This window comes from Ranitomeya imitator, chromosome 3 (assembly GCF_032444005.1).
Source record: "Ranitomeya imitator isolate aRanImi1 chromosome 3, aRanImi1.pri, whole genome shotgun sequence".
In the NCBI taxonomy this organism is placed as follows: Eukaryota; Metazoa; Chordata; class Amphibia; order Anura; family Dendrobatidae; genus Ranitomeya; species Ranitomeya imitator.
In genome coordinates this window covers 169,519,894-169,543,566 of record NC_091284.1, presented here as the reverse complement: position 1 = coordinate 169,543,566, position 23,673 = coordinate 169,519,894, and the positions used below count along the sequence as shown (strand labels likewise).

The 23,673-nt window shown below is 42.0% G+C and overlaps 1 protein-coding gene across 3 annotated transcripts in view; it reads right to left on the bottom strand.

Annotated features, from left to right (window-relative positions):
* The window catches only part of LOC138673046 (uncharacterized protein CXorf38 homolog), a 67,105-nt gene that overhangs the window by 39,017 nt on the left and 4,415 nt on the right, over nt 1-23,673 (bottom strand). For all 3 annotated transcript variants that reach the window (XR_011319802.1, XM_069761604.1, XM_069761603.1), the window contains exons 2-4: nt 13,352-13,486; nt 10,911-11,030; nt 405-554 (exon numbers count right to left, since the gene is read on the bottom strand). Coding sequence is in view for 2 of the 3 variants with exons in the window: in XM_069761604.1 (XP_069617705.1) it covers nt 405-554; nt 10,911-11,030; nt 13,352-13,486 (405 nt within the window). In the remaining variant the exon portion in view is untranslated. The remainder of the gene's footprint in view (nt 1-404; nt 555-10,910; nt 11,031-13,351; nt 13,487-23,673) is intronic.

The window sequence follows — 23,673 nt, the reverse complement described above, 5'->3', positions numbered from 1 at the left end:
AGCTTTGTTCTGTAGTTGGAAGACGACAAATAAAGTGGTAAGTTTTGGAAGGTGAGGCCTGTGTTGGGGCATTGCTTGGTGAAGGAAGCAGCGTAGCCGCTTAACTTTTGTTTAACATTTTGTAATGCTTAATAAAATCAGGGTGAAAGCCACAAAATTATTGCATAAAAAGTAATGTTGTTTGTAGTTACAGATTGGGGGGACAATGGGAGTAGAATGTTTGTTCCTTATGGACAATGACCATGCATGCATTTCGCAAATCGTGTATTGGCATCTCCTTTTTTGGATCAGATACATCAATCTTTCTTTTATGCAATATCCAGGTGATATTTTATAAAAGTCTTTTCTAGTGCACTCTCTTTATGAAATAGCAAGAAAATATCAACTATATAGCAGACTATTACCTCTTTCATTTTTTGGCCTTCCCTTACAAGGCCAGGCACATGTGAAAAATCCGTAATTAGATCATGCATCTTTTCTCCAAAAGCTTTCAACCACGAAAATGAGACCTTCATATCAAAAGAGTGCATCAATTCATTTCGGCATTTTATTACCTCCAAAGAGAAATAATACATACAAAATTAAAAAAGTGTTCAGTTTTCTTAAATGGGCAGTAATTAAAGTGTGAGTAAATTGTGAAATCCTTTATGTAGTCCTTGAGCAGGTAACACCAAACTACAGAGCCATTCCGTGCTGCCATATACAAAAAAGGAAAGAATGAAGCAGCACTCTGAGGTTTCCCAAAAAATATGGACTTTATTCCCCAATCATTCAGTGACAGGAATGATTCAGCTCCTCAGTTGAACCAATTGCATTCATCAAGAAACATAAACAACCCCACATATTTCAATTATTTGATCAATTGTTGAGGATGACAAGTTTTTAATTATGTTAATGTATAAAAATGCTGGTGTTTTGGATCTGAAGTTCATCAGTGTTTGGTCAATTTGCATTTTAACATCAGTGTTTTTCACATATGGATAAAGTAAATAAATGAGAAAGTTTCTCCTATCCATCCATTCCGATGTTAATCACAGATGACACATGGATGGCACATGGATGCCATGCATGTGCTGTCCAAGACTTTCATGAACCCATAGATTAGTATTAGTAATTTTGATCTTTGAATATGATCAAAAATAGACATATCTCCGTGATTTTTTGGACACAGAGCCTGCAGAAAAATACAGACTTAAGTTTATGTCATGGTTGGGAATGTGGTCCTGCAAAATGAAGTAAACTTACATCATTGCAATCATGGCACCCCCCAAGGTTATTTAAACCCCTAAATACCACAATCAAAAGCGATCCCAGCATTTAGAAGACTTGAAGAGGGAGTGTGATCCCTCTCTCTCTGTCGTGCAGAACTGACAGGTAAAGTGTTGGTGCATTACAATGCATTATATCAGTGATCAGAGTAATAAAAGTTAAAGTCCCATAAAGGGACTAAGCAAAAAAGGGAAAACACTTTTGTGGGCTCACAAACTATATATGTATGTATACATATATATATATATATATATATATATATATATATATATATATATATATATATATATAGTATTAGGGCATCAAATTTTGTAAATTGGTGAAAGAAATCCTAAGTCTTAAAATTAGTATCTTTATTATTTCATTATTAAAATCACTCCATATAAATAACTACAAAGTAAAAAATAACTATGGTAATAACATTAATATAGGAAAGACGATAAAGATGATGTAAATAAGGTGCACAGTTACACTCTCTTATTTGGTATTTAGTCAGAAAGCAACAGGTAAAAAAATCAATGAGGTCACCTGACTGTCCCCCAACAAATGATGTCAACGAACAAAATAATCCAGCATGTCCAATCCAACGATTTTTGTTTTATAAGAGATTATCGGCTATTAGAGATGTCTTGCAGCAGCTCTCATAGAGAACCCATGATCGCTCTACCAGCTGAATGTGTATGAGGTTTTACACTATTCCGCTATCCTCAAACCTCAAAACCAGTGTCGGACTGGGGTGCCAAGGGCCCACCAGCAATCAATTCGAGGCCCCCACTTTTCAACTACATGCAATTATGACATTATCCTTGATAATAAATATTCCCATTTTTTGAAGTGACATTCAGCCTGTATTTCTATAAGGACTATGGGAATATCCTTGATAATAAATGTATATTATAAGGAACTGGGTAGATTATTAAATGAATAAGATGTCACCTTTGTATGTACATAGTGAATCAAGTATAGAGTGCAAAGTACTGTTCATATAAGAGGGTGGTGGCTCAATCTTGCACAGGGGCACACCGGAGGATTCTTCTCTTCTCCTGTGGGCCAGTCCAAGCCCGTCAACACCTTCCCAACAACCATTTATCTCTCCCAGTCATACACGTTTACACTCTCATCTGACCTCATCAAACAAGCTATGCACTTTGCTTTTCACTGGTCGTGTTTTCCTCTATGCAGCAGCACCACTTTCACTAGTATGTTGGCCGATTGTGCAACTTCATGTGTTTTTTGCAAGGGACACCACTATTTTTTGTCTACCGCCGTTCATATGTCAAATGTGACTTGTGAACTACATGTTGGGGACCCCTGCCTTATACTGTATATTGTAAGCTCATGATGGCATGGTCCTCTCTCCCCCTGTAACATGTTGTCACTGTCATGTTTATTTATTAATATTACAGTTGTGCTCAAAAGTTTACATACCCCAGCAGAATTTTTGCTTTCTTGGCCTTTTTTCAAAGAATATGAATGATAACACCAAAACTTTTTCTCCACTTATGGTTAGTGGTTGTGTGAAACCATTTATTGTCAAACTACTGTGTTTTCTCTTTTTAACCCCTTTCTGCCATTGGACGTACTATTCCATCCATGTGGGGTGGGCCTTAATTCCCAAGGACGGAATAGTACATCTAGCGCGATCAGCCGCGCTCACGGGAGGAGCCTATCGCAGCTGACATCCGGCACTATGTGCCAGGAGCAGTCACGGACCGCCCCGGCACATTAACCCCCGGCACACCACGATCAAACATGATCGCGGTGTGCCGGCGGTACAGGGAAGCATCTCGCAGGGAGCAGGCTCCCTGCGTGCTTCCCTGAGACCCCCGCAGCAACGCGATGTGATCGCGTTGCTGCGAGGGTCTCTTACCTCCCATCCCTGGAGCAGGCCGGATCCAAAATGGCCGTGGCATCCGGGTCCTGCAGGGAGGGAGGTGGCTTACCAAGTGCCTGCTCAGAGCAAAAAATATTTTTTGCAATAAAAAGCGTCTTTCAGTGTGTGACGGCTGCCAATCATAAAAATCCGCTAAAAAACCCGCTATAAAAGTAAATCAAACCCCCCTTCATCACCCCCTTAGTTAGGAAAAAATAAAAAAGATATATTTATTTCCATTTTCCCATTAGGGCTAGGGTTAGGGCTAGGGTGAGGGTTAGGGCTAGGGCTAAGGCTACAGTTAGGGTTGGGGCTAGGGTTAGGGCTAGGGTTAGGGCTAGGGTTAGGGCTAGGGTTAGGGCTAGGGTTAGGGCTAGGGTTAGGGCTAGGTTTAGGGCTAGGGCTAAGCCTACAGTTAGGGTTGGGGCTAAAGTTAGGGTTGGATTACATTTACGGTTGGGAATAGGGTTGGGATTAGGGTTAGGGGTGTGTCTGGGTTAGAGGTGTGGTTAGGGTTACCGTTGGGATTAAGGTTAGGGGTGCGTTTGGATTAGGGTTTCAGCTATAATTGGGGGGTTTCCACTGTTTAGGCACATCAAGGGCTCTCCAAACGCAACATGGCGTCCGATCTCAATGCCAGCCAATTCTGCGTTGAAAAAGTAAAACAGTGCTCCTTCCCTTCCGAGCTCTCCAGTCTGCCCAAACAGGGGTTTACCCCAACATATGGGGTATCTGCGTACTCAGGACAAATTGGACAACAACTGTTGGGGCCCAATTTCTCCTGTTACCCTTGGGAAAATACAAAACTGGGGGCTAAAAAATAATTTTTGTGGGAAAAAAAAGATTTTTTATTTTCACGGCTCTGCGTTATAAACTGTACTGAAACACTTGGGGGCTTAAGTTCTCACAACACATCTAGATAAGTTCCTTGGGGGTTCTAGTTTCCAATACGGGGTCACTTGTGGGGGGTTTCTACTGTTTAGGTACATTAGGGGCTCTGCAAACGCAATGTGACGCCTGCAGACCATTCCATCTATGTCTGCATTCCAAATGGCGCTCCTTCCCTTCCGAGCCCTCCCATGCGCCCAAACGGTGGTTCCCCCCCACATATGGGGTATCAGCGTACTCAGACAAATTGGACAACTTTTGGGGTCCAATGTCTCCTGTTACCCTTGGGAAAATGCAAAACTGCGGGCTAAAAAAAAATGGGGGGGGGGATTTTTATTTTTATTTTCACGGCTCTGCGTTATAAACTGTAGTGAAACACTTGGGGGCTCAAAGTTCTCACAACACATCTAGATAAGTTCCTTGCGGGGTCTAGTTTCCAATATGGGGTCACTTGTCGGGGGTTTCTACTGTTTAGGTACATTAGGGGCTCTGCAAACGCAATGTGACGCCGGCAAACCATTCCATCTAAAGGTACCGTCACACATACCGACGCTGCAGCGATACCGACAACGATCCGGATCGCTGCAGCGTCGCTGTTTGGTCGCTGGAGAGCTGTCACACAGACAGCTCTCCAGCGACCAACGATCCCGAGGTCCCCGGTAACCAGGGTAAACATCGGGTAACTAAGCGCAGGGCCGCGCTTAGTAACCCGATGTTTACCCTGGTTACCATCCTAAAAAGTAAAAAAACAAACGCTACATACTTACCTACAGCCGTCTGTCCTCGGCGCTCTGCTTCTCTGGTCTGGCTGTGAGCGCCGGGCAGCCAGAAAGCAGAGCGGTGACGTCACCGCTCTGCATTCCGGCTGACCGACGCTCACAGCCAGAGCAGGAGGAGTGCAGAGCACAGCGCTGGAGGACAGACGGCTGTAGGTAAGTATGTAGTGTTTGTTTTTTTACTTTTAGGATGGTAACCAGGGTAAACATCGGGTTACTAAGCGCGGCCCTGCGCTTAGTTACCCGATGTTTACCCTGGTTACCAGCGAAGATATCGCTGAATCGGTGTCACACACGCCGATTCAGCGATGTCTACGGGGAGTCCAGCGACGAAATAAAGTTTTGGACTTTCTTCCCCGACCAGCGACAGCACAGCAGGGGCCTGATCGCTGCTGCCTGTCACACTGGACGATATCGCTAGCCAGGACGCTGCAACGTCACGGATCGCTAGCGATATCGTCTAGTGTGACAGTACCTTAAGTCTGCATTCCAAATAGTGCTCCTTCCCTTCCGAGCCCTCCCAGGTGCCCAAATGGTGGTTCTCCCCCACATATGGGGTATCAGTGTACTCAGGACAGATTGGACAACAACTTTTGGGGTCCAATTTCTCCTGTTACCCTCGGGAAAATACAAAACTGGGGTCTAAAATATAATTTTTGTGGGAAAACATTTTTGTTTTATTTTTACGGCTCTGCATTATAAACTTCTGTGAAGCCCTTGGTGGGTCAAAGTGCTCACCACACATCTAGATAAGTTCCTTAGGGGGCCTACTTTCCAAAATGGTGTCACTTGTGGGGGGGGTTTCAATGTTTAGGCACATCAGTGGCTCTCCAGACGCAACATGGCGTCCCATCTCAATTCCTGTCAATTTTGCCTTGAAAAGTCAAACGGCGCTCCTTCCCTTCCGAGCTCTCCCATGCGCCCAAACAGTGGTTTACCCCCACATATGGGGTATCAGCGTACTCAGGACAAAGTGTACAACAACTTTTGGGGTCCAATTTCTTCTCTTACCCTTGGGAAAATAAAAAATTGGGGGTGAAAAGAAAATTTTTGTGAAAAAATATGATTTTTTATTTTTACGGTTCTGCATTATAAACTTCTGTGAAGCACTTGGTGGGTCAAAGTGCTCACCACACCTCTAGATAAGTTCCTTAGGGGGTCTACTTTCCAAAATGCTGTCACTTGTGGGGGGTTTTAATGTTTAGGCACATCAGTGGCTCTCCAAACGCAACATGGCGTCCCATCTCAATTCCAGTCATTTTTGCATTGAAAAGCCAAACGGCGCTCCTTCCCTTCCGAGCTCTCTCATGCGCCCAAACAGTGGTTTACCCCCACATATGGGGTATCAGCTAACTCAGGACAAATTGTACAACAACTTTTGGGGTCCATTTTCTCCTGTTACCCTTGGTAAAATAAAACAAATTGGAGCTGAATTAAAGTTTTTGTGAAAAAAAGTTAAATGTTATTTAAACATTCCAAAAATTCCTGTGAAACACCTGAAAGGTTAATAAACTTTTTGAATGTGGTTTTGAGCATCTTGAGTGGTGCAGTTTTTAGAATGGTGTCACACTTGGGTATTTTCTATCATTTAGACCCCTCAAAATGACTTCAAATGAGATATGGTCCCTAAAAAAAAATGGTGTTGTAAAAATGGGAAATTTCTGGTCAACTTTTAACCCTTATAACTCCCTAACAAAAAAAATTTTGGTTCCAAAATAGTGCTGATGTAAAGTAGACATGTGGGAAATGTTACTTATTAAGTATTTTGTGTGACATATCTCTGTGATTTAATTGCATAAAAATTCAAATTTGGAAAATTGCAAAATTTTCAAAATTTTTGCCAAATTTCCATTTTTTTCACAAATAAACGCAGGTAATATCAAAGAAATTTTACCACTATCATGAAGTACAATATGTCACGAGAAAACAATGTCAGAATCACTGGGATCCGTTGAAGCGTTCCAGAGTTATAACCTCATAAAGGGACAGTGGTCAGAATTGTAAAAATTGGCCTGGTCATTAACGTGCAAACCACCCTTGGGGGTAAAGGGGTTAAATCATAATGATAACCCAAAACATCCAAATGACCCTGGTCAAAAGTTTACATACCCCATTTCTTAATATCGTGTATTGCCCCCTCTAACATCAATGACAGCTTAAAGTCTTCTTTGGTAGCTGTGGATGAGGTTCTTTATTTTCACAGATGTAAAGCTGCCCACTCTTATTGACAAAAAGCCTCCAGTTCCTGTAAATTACTGGGCTGTCTAGCATGAACTGCGCGCTTGAAATCTCCCCAGAATTGTTCAATGATATTGAGGTCAGGAGACTGAGATGGCCTCTCCAGAACCTTCATTTTGTTCTGATGTAGTCAATGATAGGTCGACTTGGCCTTGTGTTTTCAATCGTTGTCATGTTGGAACGTCCAAGGACGTCCCATGCACAGCTTCCGGGCTGATGGTTGCAAATTTGCCTCCAGTATTTGCTGATAATGTGCTACATTCATCCTTCCTTCAACTTTGACCAAGTTTCCTGTGCCTTTGCGGCTCACACATCCCAAAACATCAGTGATCCACTTCCGTTCTTTACAGCAGGAATGGTGTTCCTTTCATCATAGGCCTTTTTGACCTCTCTCCAAATGTAACGTTTATAGTTGTGGCCAAAAAGTTCAATTGTGGTCTCATTGCTCCAAATTACCTTGTTCCAGAATTTTGAGTCTTGTCTGTGCTGTTTTTCGGATTGTAGGTGAGATACTTTGTGGCATTTGCACAGTAATGGCTTTCTTCTGGTGACTCGACCATGCAGCCCATTTTTCTTCAAGCGTCTCCTTATTGTGCATCTTGAAACAGCCACACCCCTACTTTTCAGAGTCCTGTATTTCAGCTGATGGTTGGTCTACCTGACTGTGGTTTTGTTTTTACAGAACCCCTGATTTTCCATTTCTTAACTCACAGTTTGAACGCTGCTGACTGGCATTATCAATTCCTTGGATATCTTTTTGTATCCCTTTCCTGTTTTATACAGTTCAACTACCTTTTCCCGTAGATATCTGAACAATTCTTTTGATTTCTCCATGAGTCACAATCAATGTAAACAATGGCACCAAGGTCTAATTTACAAAATTAATCATTACATATAGATAAAGTGTAATAATTACTTATATTAATTATTAATGTAACAAGGAGGATAGCACTAACCCAAACATAAAAGCTAGCAATAAGTAAACATAAAATATTATCTACATACTGTATATCCTTAATCACTACAAAGTATGATCAGATGAAGATTGCAGATGAAGATGATTGTCTATCACACTCTATAATTCTCTTATATATACATACTTACTGCCATGTAGTTCAGTCCCATCTTTGCTTCTCTTCAGCATCTACCTTGATTCTCAGATTTCTATTCTTTCTTCTTTTAGCAGTACTATAAATCCCATATTGTATCAGCACAGCATCATGCGGACAGCTAGAGCCTGTACCATCTATGTCTGCTGATTATCCTTCTCTCTATATTCTCCTCAATAAACTGAAATTAGGCACCCCAAGAACAAGTCTCCTTAGGCCATCAAAAAACTGCTCTCACAGGAGGTCCGGGTTCCCTCTCATGAACCCTTTTCTTAGCATCTTCAGACTGCTCCCCAGCTAGAATTACTATGGACAAGTCTGCCTTTCCTTCTGTCCAATCCGAATCTTCAGGGGACTCGGCTAACTCAGATATAGAGCAACGGAATGCTACATAACGTGGCCAAAACATGGCCTCATCTGTTCACTAAAAGGCACCCTACAAGAGTTGGGCAAGGGCCATATTTGCCAGTAAGCACTGAAGGTTCAGAGTCTAAGGCAGCATGTAGTGCAACAGTCGAATAAGCTCACCTCCTCATGCTGCTGACCTTGCAGAGATGGTAAAGATGAAGGGGCCAGGAAATGGTAAGCGCTCCACTACATGGGGCTTTTTCTATGGATGAGGAGAGGGGGTGTTTAATTAAACAGAATTAGAGCACAGTGTGATGGCACAATATGGGATGGGGGCAGTATACACAAGAATGGATGTGAGGGAACAATATGGGTAGGGAAGTAAACAGAAAGCGATAGTGTGAGGGCATAGTAAGAGGGGTAGTATACAAAATGAGGGACAATGTGATGTCACAGTATGAAAGAACGGGTAGCATGGGAAGAGAGTGTGAAGAGGAGGCAGAATACGAAAAAGGGCAGTGCATGGAAGGGTAAAGTGTCAGGGAACAGTGTGAACAGGGGGTGCAGTTTGGAGAGGGGTCAGCATTTCAGGGACACTGAAGATGGGTACAGCATGGAGGGAGCAGTGGGGAGATAATTATAGCGTGAAGTGGAGTAAAAGCATTGATGAATTGGGCTTATAGGCTTTCTATGAGCACCTGTCTCCGGAGCAGTGTATTTTTAAGAGGTCTTTTTAGCAATTCGTGGGGGTCTCAAGACCCAGATCCCACCAATCTCCTCATAATAAAAGGGCCTAAAACATAAAATATTTCCAAAAGTATAAGTTAATCAATAAATGTTTAATAGTGCTACTGACTAGGTCTAATTCATACTGTGGTTCCTGCATGGTCTGTAATCTGATAATGGCTGGTTACAAAAACTCAAATCATCTTCTTACCAGTGTTAAGGGCATACTAGTAGTTGCAGGTTCATGTAATACAATTATATATAGCAGGGGTTGATCTGACATTGCAGTTGAATGCGTCACTAAGCTTAATTACATATTCATATACTGAAGGTTCTGTTACTGTGCTATATTTATGTACTGATGACAGTTCTGATGCAACGTTAGTGTCTGATGGTGATTTCGATAATGTTTTCAGGTATCGATGACTGAGCTCTAGTGCTATATTTATATACAGATGATGGTTCTCTTTCCATATTTATGTCAGTATATATAACAGTTATGATGTATTGATGTAGTGATGATGGTTCTGGTGCTATATTCATGTACTGATAGTGGTTCTGGTATTCATGCATTGATAGTGGTTTTGGTGCTGTATTCCGGTACTAATTATGGCTTTGATGTTTTATTCATGTACTGATAATATCACTGGTGATTTATTCCTGTATTGGTGATAGTTTTGGTGCTGTATTTGTGTACTAATGGTGACTCCTGCAGTGACCTTTCATTGTCGGCAGGTCTTACATGACACAACGTTACGTTACTCATCAGGAATAGCAGCACTGACATCACTGGAACGTGCCACTACAGGAGGTGTGTATAGATTGCTTTTATTCATTACTGGGTCCTGAAGTGATTAAGCAGAGGTTTTTCAATAGTGGACAACTCCTTTAATTGTGCTGACCCAAAGATTATATTTAATGTCATTTATACCTTTTGATGAGAGCAATAAAACCAAAAATCAAATAAGAAACTGAAAAAAAATTGAAGTGCTATTATTTTTTGCATCCCTCACAAAAAACTCTAAAAGCAAAACAATAAGTTATATGTTTGCCAAAATAAAATAGTAGTGTAAAATAGTAGTGTAGAAAAAAGCAGTCCTCATATGGTTATATTGCGGGAAAAATAAAAATGTAATTGCTGATGGAATATTTAGATGAAAAGAAAATGAAAAAAAATTGTCAGATCCTTAAATTGGACCTGTCCATGCCCTAAAGGGTTTATATGTAGTCAGAAAATGGGCTAGTATTCTCAGGACATTGCCGCCACCTGAAAGTAACTGATATGATCAGAACAAGCTCTGATTGCATCAGTTTAACCTGAGGGATCAAGATGGAAGCCATGACTTTCGTACCCCGCATGGCTGGGCTTTATAGGAGATTATTAATTTCACATTACATGATTTCACAATAGTTTTGCATAGCTAATCAAGAGATCACAGGTTCAAGTCTCCTAAAATCTAGCATATTTTTTCACCATTTTACAGCACTTGAATGTTCTTTTCCACCTTCCAGTACCTTGAATTGTAAAATGAGTAGTGACATTCAAACATATGGATTACATACAGACCACTATGACGATGACAACACTATGACATCTATAAAAAGATTTTTTTAAAGAAATAGAAAGGTTCTCAGGGTTTTTTTTTCTAGATTTTTATAAGCATTGATAAAGGTAAATGTTACCTCTTTAACTCTCAATATGTTTGATACTCTGAAATGATCACAATTATTTATCAAGTTGAGAAGAGATGCTGCATCACATTGCTGGGGTCCATTCATTGCTTGTCCACAGGGCATATACACCTACAAAACAATCACAAATCACTGCAGAAACTGCTTGTGAATTTAAAAGCTATTATAGACTGATACTACCATAGTTATCTTCACACACTTTCGGTGCAGATTATGCACACGATTTCAAAATCTCATTAAGAACGTGCTATAGATGATGAAAACCTTACTGTGCCCTTGTGAATTTTAAATAAATTGTTTCACAAATTTTAGACATGGTTCTTCATAGACTGGTGAACCTCTGACTATCTCTGCTTCTGAGAGACTCTGCCTCTCTAACATGCTCATTTTAGACTCAGTCATATGACTTAGATTAGAATATATATTTTAGCTGTTTTCCATTAGTAACAGATTTTCCAAAATATTTAATTCTTGTTTTAATTAATTTTACACATCGTCACAACTTTGTTTGGGGTTGTAAGCTACACGGTGTTATCCTTCTGAGCACTAGGTTACTCGCAGACATCTAAAAGAGCTCTTATGCATTCACACTGTCAAGGTATGCTGACTGGATTGAAAAGCTGATTTGCCAGCTGCTGACATAGTCTTGTCAGAAATAATGTTGTGTTACACAGAGAAAAAGACATAGCACCTGGTTCATCAAGGTGACAAAATTCTGGAGCACGACACCTTGAAATGTCACAACATTTTTGTGCTACTCGAAGTTTTGAAATTTTTTTAGCAAATTTGGTCATTTCTACAGCAGTCTCAGCCAGCTTAGCCAAAGTGAACCGAGATAGAACAGGACGAGGCATACACCACTAGGCAAATTCATCACAACTTGCTCCACTTTAGTGACAAGTACATTTCTGGTGGAAGTGCAAGCCAGTCATAGGATGAGCCTAATTCTTACAGGATGAGCCTAATTCTTATAGGATGAGCCTAATTCATTAATTGGTGTGTGCGTTTTAATGAATTACGTGAATCTTAATCCATTGGTCTCTTCATTAAAGGGAACCCATCACCATGAAAATGCAATCCAATCTGCTGTCATCATGTTATAGAGCGGGGAAACTGAACAGATTTATATATTGTTTTATGAGAAAACATTCAGCATAACCTTTGTTTTAATCATTTTAATCATTTAAACCTCTTTTCTTTCTGGGGTCTTTGGTCCAGTGGACGGTCCTATCAATGACTGACAGCTTTCTTTATATAAGTGTGCATACAGAAGTAGCTATCAGTCACTGATCGGACCGCCACTGGACCAAAGATCTCAGAAAGAGCAGAGGTTTAAATTATTAAAACAAAGGTTACTCTTTTTTCTCACATCAATCTGCTCAGCTCCTTCTACTCTATAACATGGTTGCTACAGATTGGATGGCATTTTCATGGTGACAAGTTCCCCTTAAGATTCGTGTACAAAGAGATAATGTCTTGGGTTCATACAATGGCTATAATCACTGCAATCTCTCTGTCACACTATAAAGTCCCCATGAATATGGCATAAAAGCCATCAAAACCTCTGGCCGACTATCTAATGTGTTTGGGGGGCTCACAACTCTCTCCGACAGGTGACATCAAGGAAGATGGTGGACAGGTGGAATTCAATTGCAAAATCCTGTTGTTCTGCAAGCAGATAAGCCACTGACAGATGATACAGTCAGCAGCTTACTCCACTCTATCCACAAGCTATGCATGAAGTGGAGTCAGTCAAATAGCTGTCACACAAACGGCAGTTTTCTAAGGTGTATGGCCGGCTTTTCCCTTACAGAAGCACTCCTCCTGTCAAAGTTTTTATCCTCTTAATATATTGCAATCATCATATTACATAGCACTGTGTACTTACAATTTCTCATGTTGCCCCTTGCCCAGAAAATTATTTTCTCTGGTCTATGTAGAAACCAGAAGTCTCTTGTCCCTGCATTTATCATTTCCCTCTTCAATTCCTGACCCAACTGCTCCGTCCACTCCCCCCGAAAGGGACATTTGCAGTGACTTATGACTCATACAGGGAAAATTGATCTCCTGTTTCTACATAGAGTTTAGAGGGATTAAGCAAGTCAGTTTTTAATCCAATGATGTCATAGACCTAACGTAAAAGACAAGAATTAACTGGGTAGAAAGGCAAAATAAGCAATTGTAAGTATACAGTGCTATATGATATGGTGACTGCAATATATTAAGAGGATTAAAATGTTGATGGGAGGAGTGCTTCTTTAATAGTTAGAGCTATATATGTATCACATTGTGTAAATTACAGGCTAACATCTTTTATACAGTGTAGAATTCACATTGCAGCAGGTTGTATGAGTTAATCAGAATATGTTACCATTATACAACATCACAATATCAGTATGTAATTCGCTTCTTGGTGATGGCAGACATATTACGTTAGCTACTTCCCAGTAATGCGTAGACCACAATGACGGATCGCTGTTTCCCCAGTATATATCTCCATTTTTGTTGTTATGATGAGACAGAATGAGTTCTTGCCATTCTGTACAAACAGGACATTTGGGCTCAAACTTGTAAGATAAAAAAACAACAGTTTAGGTAAACTACTGAAAGAAAATGATGGAGCAGCTATTTCTGTAAATCTATGACTACATGTACATGTGGTGGATTTGTTTGTTGGCTAACCTGTTTCAGGATTAACTGATCGATTGTGGCAAATTGGCAGCAAAATCTGCATTTGTTAATAAATTTTGTTGTGGAATTGCAGCAAACTTCACCATTTGCATAAGAAGAGTGAAAACCTGCAATGAATTCGACAAAAAGAATAGATATGCTGCAGATTAGAAAATCCACACTACATATCCATTCACGTGTGGAAAATATGTTTAAAGTATAGAAGGGATTTCTTATGTCTTTTCTACTTTACTGTTACTGCGTTTTGCTGCAGATTTGAACCTGGAAACAAACACACAAATTTTCAGCTGTAGATTATACAATACAAATTTTGCCATTTTTAAATTGGAATTTAAAATACTTTATATTTTAATGCAGAATTGAGGCACATTTTGCTCCATATATTGCAAAAGATGAAATCCACGGTACAAATCTGAAGCATAAATGCAAATTTTAATTTCCAGAGCAGAGACAAATTGTTTCCAAAGCATCAGAGAGATGATTCTATTCCTTTATTCATCCAAAATGCAACATTTCGGCCAGCAAGCGGCCTTTTTCAAGCATGAACAAAATGGCAGATGGAGCTGAAATGTTTATGGTTGAAAAAGGCCACTTTGCTGGCCGAAACGTTGCTTTAATGATGCATTTTGGATGAATAAAGGAACAGAATCATCTCTCTGATGCTTTGAAATCAATTTGTCTCTGAATTTGCTGGTAGCTCAGTGGGAAATTGCCCCAAAGGAAGCACAGAGCCTGTGGAGTGGTGCAAAGGGAACTATCATTAATTTTTTTAATGTTTCATACACCTTGCTAGTAATGTAATGCATAGCAGGTTTTCTAATGGCAAATCCATATCTGTAGCATGTGAATATACCCTTAGAACAAGCAAGAAAAAGTAGTGTGTATACAATGGCCAAGATCACCCAAATAAAGTGAACTCAAATACAGAATACTTTTTTTATTGATAAAAAACACACTGAACAACACAGATTAAAACACAATTAAAAAAAACAAAGAAAGACTATACAAAAACATACTAAAGGTCTGTATAGGGACCAGTCAGTGACCTCCTCCAATGTGCTGGCTGCAGGTTAAATAATCATAGACTATTAACAAAGAAACATGCCTTATAATTATTTGACAATATTTGTTGGAATATTATTAACACCAGCCAGCAACCTAAATTCACAGCATATAAAGCGAGTACAATGTTGATAATACAGTAGAACTTAAAAGACTATTATGTCACAGTGAATCAAAACATATTATCATCTATGACTCAGGCTGGGTTTATACTGTGTTATGGCAGTCCATTAGACGGACTGCGCTAAACAGCGGCATAATGCGGTGTAACGCAGTCAGTTAACGCTGCCATTACTCCTATCATTGGGCGCATCGCCAAGCATGCCATAATCGGCATGTGCTAGTGATGTGCCGTCATTCAGAGACGGAGCCTCGGACGCGGGCTGCAGCATCTGAGGCTCCATCACCGCTAGCACAGATGAATCATCTGTGCTAGTGGTATAGCATAACGCGATGGCATCTATGCTATAACGTTAACGCAGCCCATCAACGGTATGCGTAAACACTGAACGCACACCGAGATCTCCACCGGAGAGGCAGGGACGCGCCAGGAGGGTAAGTATCAGCTATATTCACCTGTCCCGTTCCAGCGCTGCGTGTGGCTCCATGTTCCGGGTCCTCTGCCTGTGACCTTCACAGTTCAGAGGGCGCGATGACGCGCTTAATGCGCGCCGCCCTCTGACTGAACAGTCACAGCCAGAGGAGCCGGAACACGTTGCGGCACGCAGCGCTGGATCAGGGCCAGGTGAATATAGCAAGTGTCGGGGGCCTGAGCTAGTGGCGACTCCGGCACCTGACCCCCACAGCGCGCCCGTGTCCCCGCCTGCTCAGGCCCCCCAGCACTCGGCGCCCAGCGACGATAGGTGAGTATGTTATTTTTTTTTTCATATATCGCAGCAGCATACGGGGCATACACTATGGAGCATCTTATGGGGCCATCAACCATAATGGAGCAGTGTACGGGGGCATATAATACTATGGAGCATGTTATGGGGGCCATAAACCTTTATGGAACAGCGTACAGGGCATACACTATGGAGCATTTTATGGGGCCATCAACCATAATGGAGCAGTGTACGGGGGCATATAATACTATGGAGCATGTTATGGGGGCCATCAACCTTTATGGAACAGCGTACAGGGCATACACTATGGAGCATCTTATGGGGGCCATAAACCATAATGGAGCAGTGTTCGGGGGCATATACTATGGAGCATCTTATGCGGGCCATAAACCTTTATGGAGCAGTGTACGGGGCATATAATATGGAGCATCTTATGGGGGCCATAAACCTTTATGGAGCAGTGTACGGGGCATATACTATGGAGCATCTTATGGGGGCCATAAACCTTTATGGAGCAGTGTACGGGGCATATAATATGGAGCATCTTATGGGGGCCATAAACCTTTATGGAGCAGTGTACGGGGCATATAATATGGAGTATCTTATGGGGGCCATAAACCTTTATGGAGCAGTGTACAGGGCATATACTATGGAGCATCTTATGGGGGCCATAAACCTTTATGGAGCAGTGTACGGGGCATATGGATGGGAGCAGCAAATTACAGAACGGTGGCGCAGGATGGGAGCAGCACATGACAGAACGGTGGCGCAGGATGGGAGCAGCACATGACAGAACGGGGCGCAGGATGGGAGCAGCACATGACAGAACAGGGTTGCAGGATGGAGCAGCACATGACAGAACGGGGGCGCAGGATGGGAGCAGCACATGACAGAACAGGAGCGCAGGATGGGAGCAGCACATGACAGAACGGGGGCGCAGGATGGGAGCAGCACATGACAGAACGGGGGCGCAGGATGGGAGCAGCACATGACAGAATGGGGCGCAGGATGGGAGCAGCACATGACAGAACGGGGGCGCAGGATGGGAGCAGCACATGACAGAATAGGGCAGCACATGACAGAACGGGGGTGCAGGATAGCAGCAGCACATGACAGAACGGGGGCGCAGGATGGGAGCAGCACATGACAGGATGGGGGCGCAGGATGGGTGCAGCACATGTCAGAATGGAGGCGCAGGATGGGTGCAGCACATGTGATAATGGGGGCGCAGGATGAGAGCAGCACGACAGAATGGGGGCGCAGGATGGAGCAGCACATGACGGGATGGGGGCGCAGGATGGAGCAGCACATGACAGGATAGGGATGCAGGATGGAGCAGCACATGACAGGATAGGGGCGCAGGATGGAGCAGCTCATGACAGGATGGGGATGCAGAATGGAGCAGCACATGACAGGATGGGGATGCAGGATGGAGCAGCACATGACGGGATGGGGACGCAGGATGGAGCAGCACATGAAAGGATGGGGACGCAGGACGGAGCAGCACATCGCAGGATGGGGACGCAGGATGGAGCAGCACATGACAGGATGGGGACACAGGATGGAGCAGCTCATGACAGGTTGGGGACGCAGGATGGAGCAGCACATGGCAGGATGGGGACGCAGGATGGAGCAGCACATGACAGGATGGGGGCGCAGGATGGGGCAGCACATGACAGGATGGGGACCATATACCAATATAAATGCTCGCCACCCGGGCGTAGAATGGGTTCAATAGCTAGTAAGTATATATAAAGATGTAAATGGAAGAATGGATACCTTTCCAAATGTCTAGATGGGTAAAGACATGAAAAGCAAATAGGCTTGTTAGGAGTTAAACTGGTAGAAGGCAAAACCAGTATGGAGGCAAAAAGGCCTCATAATAATGAAAAGGCAATTTTGCAACCTGCTAACAGCATGATGGTAAGGAGGAGGGCCCCACACGTATCGCCACCTTAGAGCGTGGCTTCCTCAGGGAAGAGAGTGGACTTGTCCAGATGTGTGTGCTATATAAGCCTCTATGATAGCCCTTGTATGTACCTGGATTTCTACCTGCAACCTTTTGTCCTTTCTTTAGGATTGTATGACCGAGACGCCTCTCATTTGATCACACAGTTGGATGGTTTCGCCATTGATTCAAATACTCTGATGGTCATGATGGACATCGAGTCCCTGTATACATGTATAAAACATTCCCTAGAATTACAGGCTGTGTCTTTCTTTTCTGGATTTAAAGACAGCAGATCCTTGATCTGCTCAAATTTGTCCTTGAAAATCATTATTTTGTTTTTGACCATACATTTTATAAACAAACGTCTGGCACAGCCATGGGTGCCAGATGTGCCCCCTCTTATGCCATCCAATTCTTCGGCTGGTGGGAGAAGACACATTTGCAACATTTACCATCTTTCAAAGCAATACTACCACAAAAGCACGGAGCAAAAATGTCCACTTAGACATATTATCATAATAACAGATACAGATACCCTGTTGAAAAAGCTACGCGAAACGCACGTCCGGGGGGGCAAAGTGTGGAGGGGGAGCATTCCCAGACCACTCATGGGTAAGCATGATTTGTATGCATCTGTGTGATTACATACGGGGGTGGCCGGACGATAGTATTGCTAGATATGTGGCCACGTATAGTATCTGTTATTATGAATTCATGCTGTTACCAGAAGGATGAATTATAGCATTCCTCCTCCCACTTGGCTATCATCACATCTTCCTTTTCTCGTCTCCTGCTATATGGTTGTGCAGACAGCACACATATTGTCATTGTCATTTTTATACTTTGTATCAATACTGTAATGTGACTTTTTATAGATTTATATACCAATAAACTTATTGAAGATTCTCTTATTATATAAATATGTCTAAGTGGACATTTTTGCTCCGTGCTTTTGTGGTAGTATTATTATTGTGGAGTGGTCCTAGTGGTTGGGCACCTGTGGGGTGCTTAGAGAGAGCTGGTACTACCCGCTCACAATTACAAAATAGATTGTTGCTTCAAGGTTATTGTATTAAACATCTTTCAAAGCAGAAGTTTTTAGGTGGCACCGATTCATGTACGACATCATTACGATGATTGAAGAGACTTGGCACTCAAAGATTGTGAAAAAAGAGTGTTCTCCCACTAGGCTGCTAACTTCTGCCAGACACTCTGCTTCTATTCCAAGGCACAGGGAATCCAACAAACGGATACTGTTTGTCCACACTTATCATCCCTATTCCAATAGAATACATGCCTCTATCCGCAGGCATTGGAACATTTTGTGTAAAAGCTATCCTGACATCCCTGAATTCCAACAACCTTTTCTCCCCTGTCATCGCCATCCAACCAACCTGAAGGACAGACTAGTAAGGGCTGATATAGACTCCAAAACAACAGTACCAAAACACGTTTCTCCAAACACAAAAATGTGGACTGTTCCCTTGCCTCAATTGCCTACAATGTAATAACGTACAGCAGGGCCACCAAATCTTTCACCCACAAACAGGGCAAGGAATCCCCATAAAAGCCTTTTTTACATGTGAATCTACACATGTACAGTAGTTTACACAATCAAGTGCTCTTGTGGCTTGGTTTATGTAGGAGCAGCACAAATCTAACATAAGTTGTAATACCAAAATACAAAACAAAAGTCAGATCACCATGTCTTTGTATCTTGACCTCCTGTATAATCACCAAGTACCTCAGATGGACCAGGGTGAAGCAACCACAATGAATCCAATAGAAGAACAGGCGTGTCCATTTGCTGGACGCACTTGTTCTTCTATCAGGTGCAATAGGGTTGATCTCCCTCTTCCATATCACTTTCATAGGATGTGTCACATATTCCACTATATATTTATGGTACAGTATTACCTATTGTCTCTATGGGCCCATCTTCCCCTTTTATGATATAAGCAGTAGTGATGAGCGAGTATACTCGTTGCTCGGGTGGTCTCCAAGTATTTGTTAGTGCTCAGAGATTTCATTTTCGTTGCCGCAGCTGCATGATTTACAGCTGCTAGACAGGCTGAATACATGTGATGAATGCCTGTTTGGGAATTCCCCCATGTATTCAGGCTGTCCAGCAGCAGTAAATCATGCAGCTGAGGCGACGAAAACTAAATCTCTGAGCACTAACAAATACTCGGAGATCACCCGGGTGTGCTCGAGAAAGCGCGAGCAACGAGTATACTCGCTCATCACTAATAAGCAGCTTAAACCTATTAGCTGTACAAAGCACTTTAACATATGTCCGCACATGTTGTGGTAAGTCTTAGGTTAATTCCACTTTTCACTATGGGCAAAGTGATGCCTGGTCCCCAACACACATACTTCTTTACCCGTGATCACAGCGCAATCACATGCGCAGGCTGTACAGGGAATCATGTGACCGCGATGACGTGGCGGTAACACGTGACATGAACACTTCTGGTAACCCGAAAGTGATCACTGGACACACAGTGCACTCCCACAGCGACAGAGTTCACACGCTACAGATTCGCTGCTCTACACAGATCTTAAACCAGAATCCAGGTAATTCACGGGGGCATCTTACCATACTGACTGTTGTACTATGCTTACATGGCACCCGTAACTATACGAACTATGCAGTACCTATGGGGAATTTTTTATTTACACCTGACCATTGCCTATTTCATACATGTTGATGTACCCTATGCCCTCACAATATAAGACATATGGGTTTGTTTTGTCCTGATATGCTCCCTATATTCATTAAAACCAGCATGGTACCTTATATAGGAGTATGGGTTATAACTAGCACCATATGACAGATCCCTAGCATTACCGCCATACATAGGGGCTTAACCTTATTCTTTCTGCAAAAATTCCGTCATGATACTATGGTATGGTTTTAACGTTTGCACAATTTTAACTCCCTAGGCATCCGATCCCCTTTGGCATATTACTATACAAAGTGGAATATAGAATCTGCTCGTCTACACCAGGACTGAATGGACTCCTTCTAGGCACCCCCACTGTGGTGCTCCCATATCCTTTGTATTCATCATATCCACTTCAATCCACGATTTCCAGCTCTATTTCCATATTTCCTTATTGCTACAGCTACAGCCATACTAATGTATTTTTTGTATACTCATAGAAAATATCGTGCACCACTTATTTAGCTGAATGATCTCATCCTTGGATATGGTTTCCATAGCAACTGCAACTCTCTGTTTGTTCTATTTTATGACATGCTATATTAATGAAAAGATTATCTGAGTTTTGGTTTTGTATTGTCTGATATATTTCTCGTCTTTTGTTCCTTTCACGTATTGTATATATATCCCACATCTGGATCCAAGTTAGTTCTGACATTTAACAACGTGTTTTCTGGATGAACAATAAATGGAACTCTTTTTTCACATTCTTTGAGTGCCAAGTTTCTTCAGTCATTGATACAACGGGTTGGACACTCTACTTGAGCACCAACAACGCATTACTGTATGAGTGCCGTATTTTTTGTCTTATCCTTTTTTTTCGGTCTGGTCCTCTTAAAGAATGTCAGGAATTCACTGCAAATCTAAACTGTAACTCATGGAACATCCCTCAAAGAGTCTGCTTCATTATGGCAGTTTTCACCCACTCCATGTCCGAAATGGCATACCAAGGGGCCAATTCTTTCGTGTAAGATGAAATTGCAGTGATACAGACAATTTTCACACAGAAGCAAGACCAATTACATCTTTATTCAAAGAGAGGTGTTACCCCAAACGAATTGTTAAGCAGGCTTTTCAAGCATCCGTACATGAAGAACGCAGTGATTTGCTCAAGCCTAAATCAAGGAATGGCCTATATATATATATATAATTTCTGCTTATTCATAAGCATCATTCTCAAGTTACTTCAGTTGGCCCATGTGTTACTGGGAGTCCATTCTCTGTCAATTTTTCAAGGTGAATGACTTTGCTCAGTCTGACCTATTAGTTCATATAGGCAGTCATTTCTACCACACCATTTCCATGACAGTGTGTGTGGTCATGGCAGTCCGGGACCTGTGAGCTGCACATGCGCGGTCCTCGTTTCCAGACTGTCTCCACGGACACACTCATTGGTATGTCATTTATCCTTGATTCTTTGCTGCATATATAACACACAAATCTGGACAAGTCCACTCTCTTTCTCCCCTGAGGAAGCCACGCTCTAAGGTGGCGATACCAGTGGGGCCCTCCTCCTTACCATCCTGCTAGTTGCAGCATTGCCTTTTTATTATTATCAGGCCTTTTTGCCTCCATACTGGTTTTGCCTTCCACCACTTTAACGCCTAACAAGCCTATTTGCTTTTCATGTCTTTACCCATCTAGACATTTGAAACGGTATCCATTCTTCCATTTACATCTTCTATACACTTGCACTACATTTTCTGGTGTTGTGAATAGATCTTTTATTAGTCTTTATTCTTGTTGCGTTATGGCGTTTTTACATCAGGTCTTATATAATATTATTTAAGTATGTTTTCATGGGAGCCATTAGACTTAATGATATATAATATATACAGTATAGACAGAAGTGACATCATGAGAGAGATTAGATAATGATTTTTTTCCATCTAATATTAGAGTTGTACCTGTTGGGACAGCTCAGATCTTCTAGATTGCCACACTGTCTGTTCCCTTTGAAGGTTTTCTCTGCTGAGCACAACGAATTATGCAATTAATGCCCCAGATCCAACCTGTTGTTATAGTCATATAGTATATGACTCAGTCGATTAAATCTTGGAGAACTTCACAAATAACAAGTGCTGTGTAGGGAAACTCCATAAGTAGTAGTTTCTATGCAGAAAATGCCCAAACTAGCAAATGCTAGGAAGGAAAACTCCAGCTCGAGAAAAACCTCCGTCACTGATTGCTATGCAGAAAACTCCACAACTATTAATTGCTGTGTAGGAAAACTCCACAGGTAACAGTGGAACGTAATGGTTGATGTGCAGGTAACTGCTACAAGAATCACCAAAGTTAGATTCCTCAATGTTTTCTGGAAAGAAGGGTTTTTCTTGGCCATTGTGGACTAGAAGTATGTTTATTTCTTCAAATTCTTATCTTTTTTGCTTTGCAGTAAAATGTATGTACAACTGTGCAGATAAAAAGAAGCATTGAGTACTTGCAATTCACAGCTGCCCTCTGAGGGATCACGCTAAGGCTGCCGTCACACTAGCAGTATTTGGTCAGTATTTTACATCAGTATTTCTAAGCCAAAACCAGGAGTGGAACAATCAGAGGAAAAGTATAATAGAAACATATGCACCACTTCTGGATTTATCACCTGTTCCTGGTTTTGGCTTACAAATACTGATGTAAAATACTGACCAAATACTGCTAGTGTGACGGCAGCCTTACTCCTCACATCTGTACTAAGGTGGTGTTTGTTAAACTGTTACTCACCCCGCAAACTTCTCAGTCATCACCCTAGTTCTCTTAAGGCCAGGACTTTGCTGATGTCTGCAGAAAATCGTGGCAACGTGTCCAATTTTGATCCGAGGGTCAGATCAAAAACAACAATTCAAGTCTATGGGCCCATGAAAAAATTGGACAGCACTCATATGAAATCAGAGTGTGTTCCGATTTTCCCGGACTGTCAGAAAGGACAAGGTGGACAAACCTTTTTTTGTTTTTTTCTCCACATACCAGAAAAACTGATGATACTCAGACCACACTTTGATGAAAATAATTGGTCTATTTTTGTTGTACGAGAAAAAAGCGAACGTCTGAATGAGGCCTTAAAGGGAAACTGTCATGTCAAAAAATGCTATTAACCTGCAGATATGGAGTTAATCTGAAGTTTAATAACATTCTGAAGCTTCCCGTTGCCCGCTTCCAGGAGAAGATTAACTTTGTTCCTCCCGGCAGCCTCGGGCTTTCAGTCATAAGGGTGGGCCGATGCGGCTTCAGTCACCACTCATAGTGAGTGAGTGGCACTGACAGCTGGCTCTACTGTTGAGCTGGCTGTCAGTCAGTGCCAGGACATTGTTTCAACCGACACTCACTATGTTCTGAACAGTAACTGAAGCAGCACCAGCCCACACCTATTCTCACACTACTTTCACACTTTCGGGCCGACTTACCGACGCATGCTGTGAAGTAAAATCACAACGGGGCAGTGGATGCAGTTTTACAACGCATCCGCTGCCCCATTGTAAGGT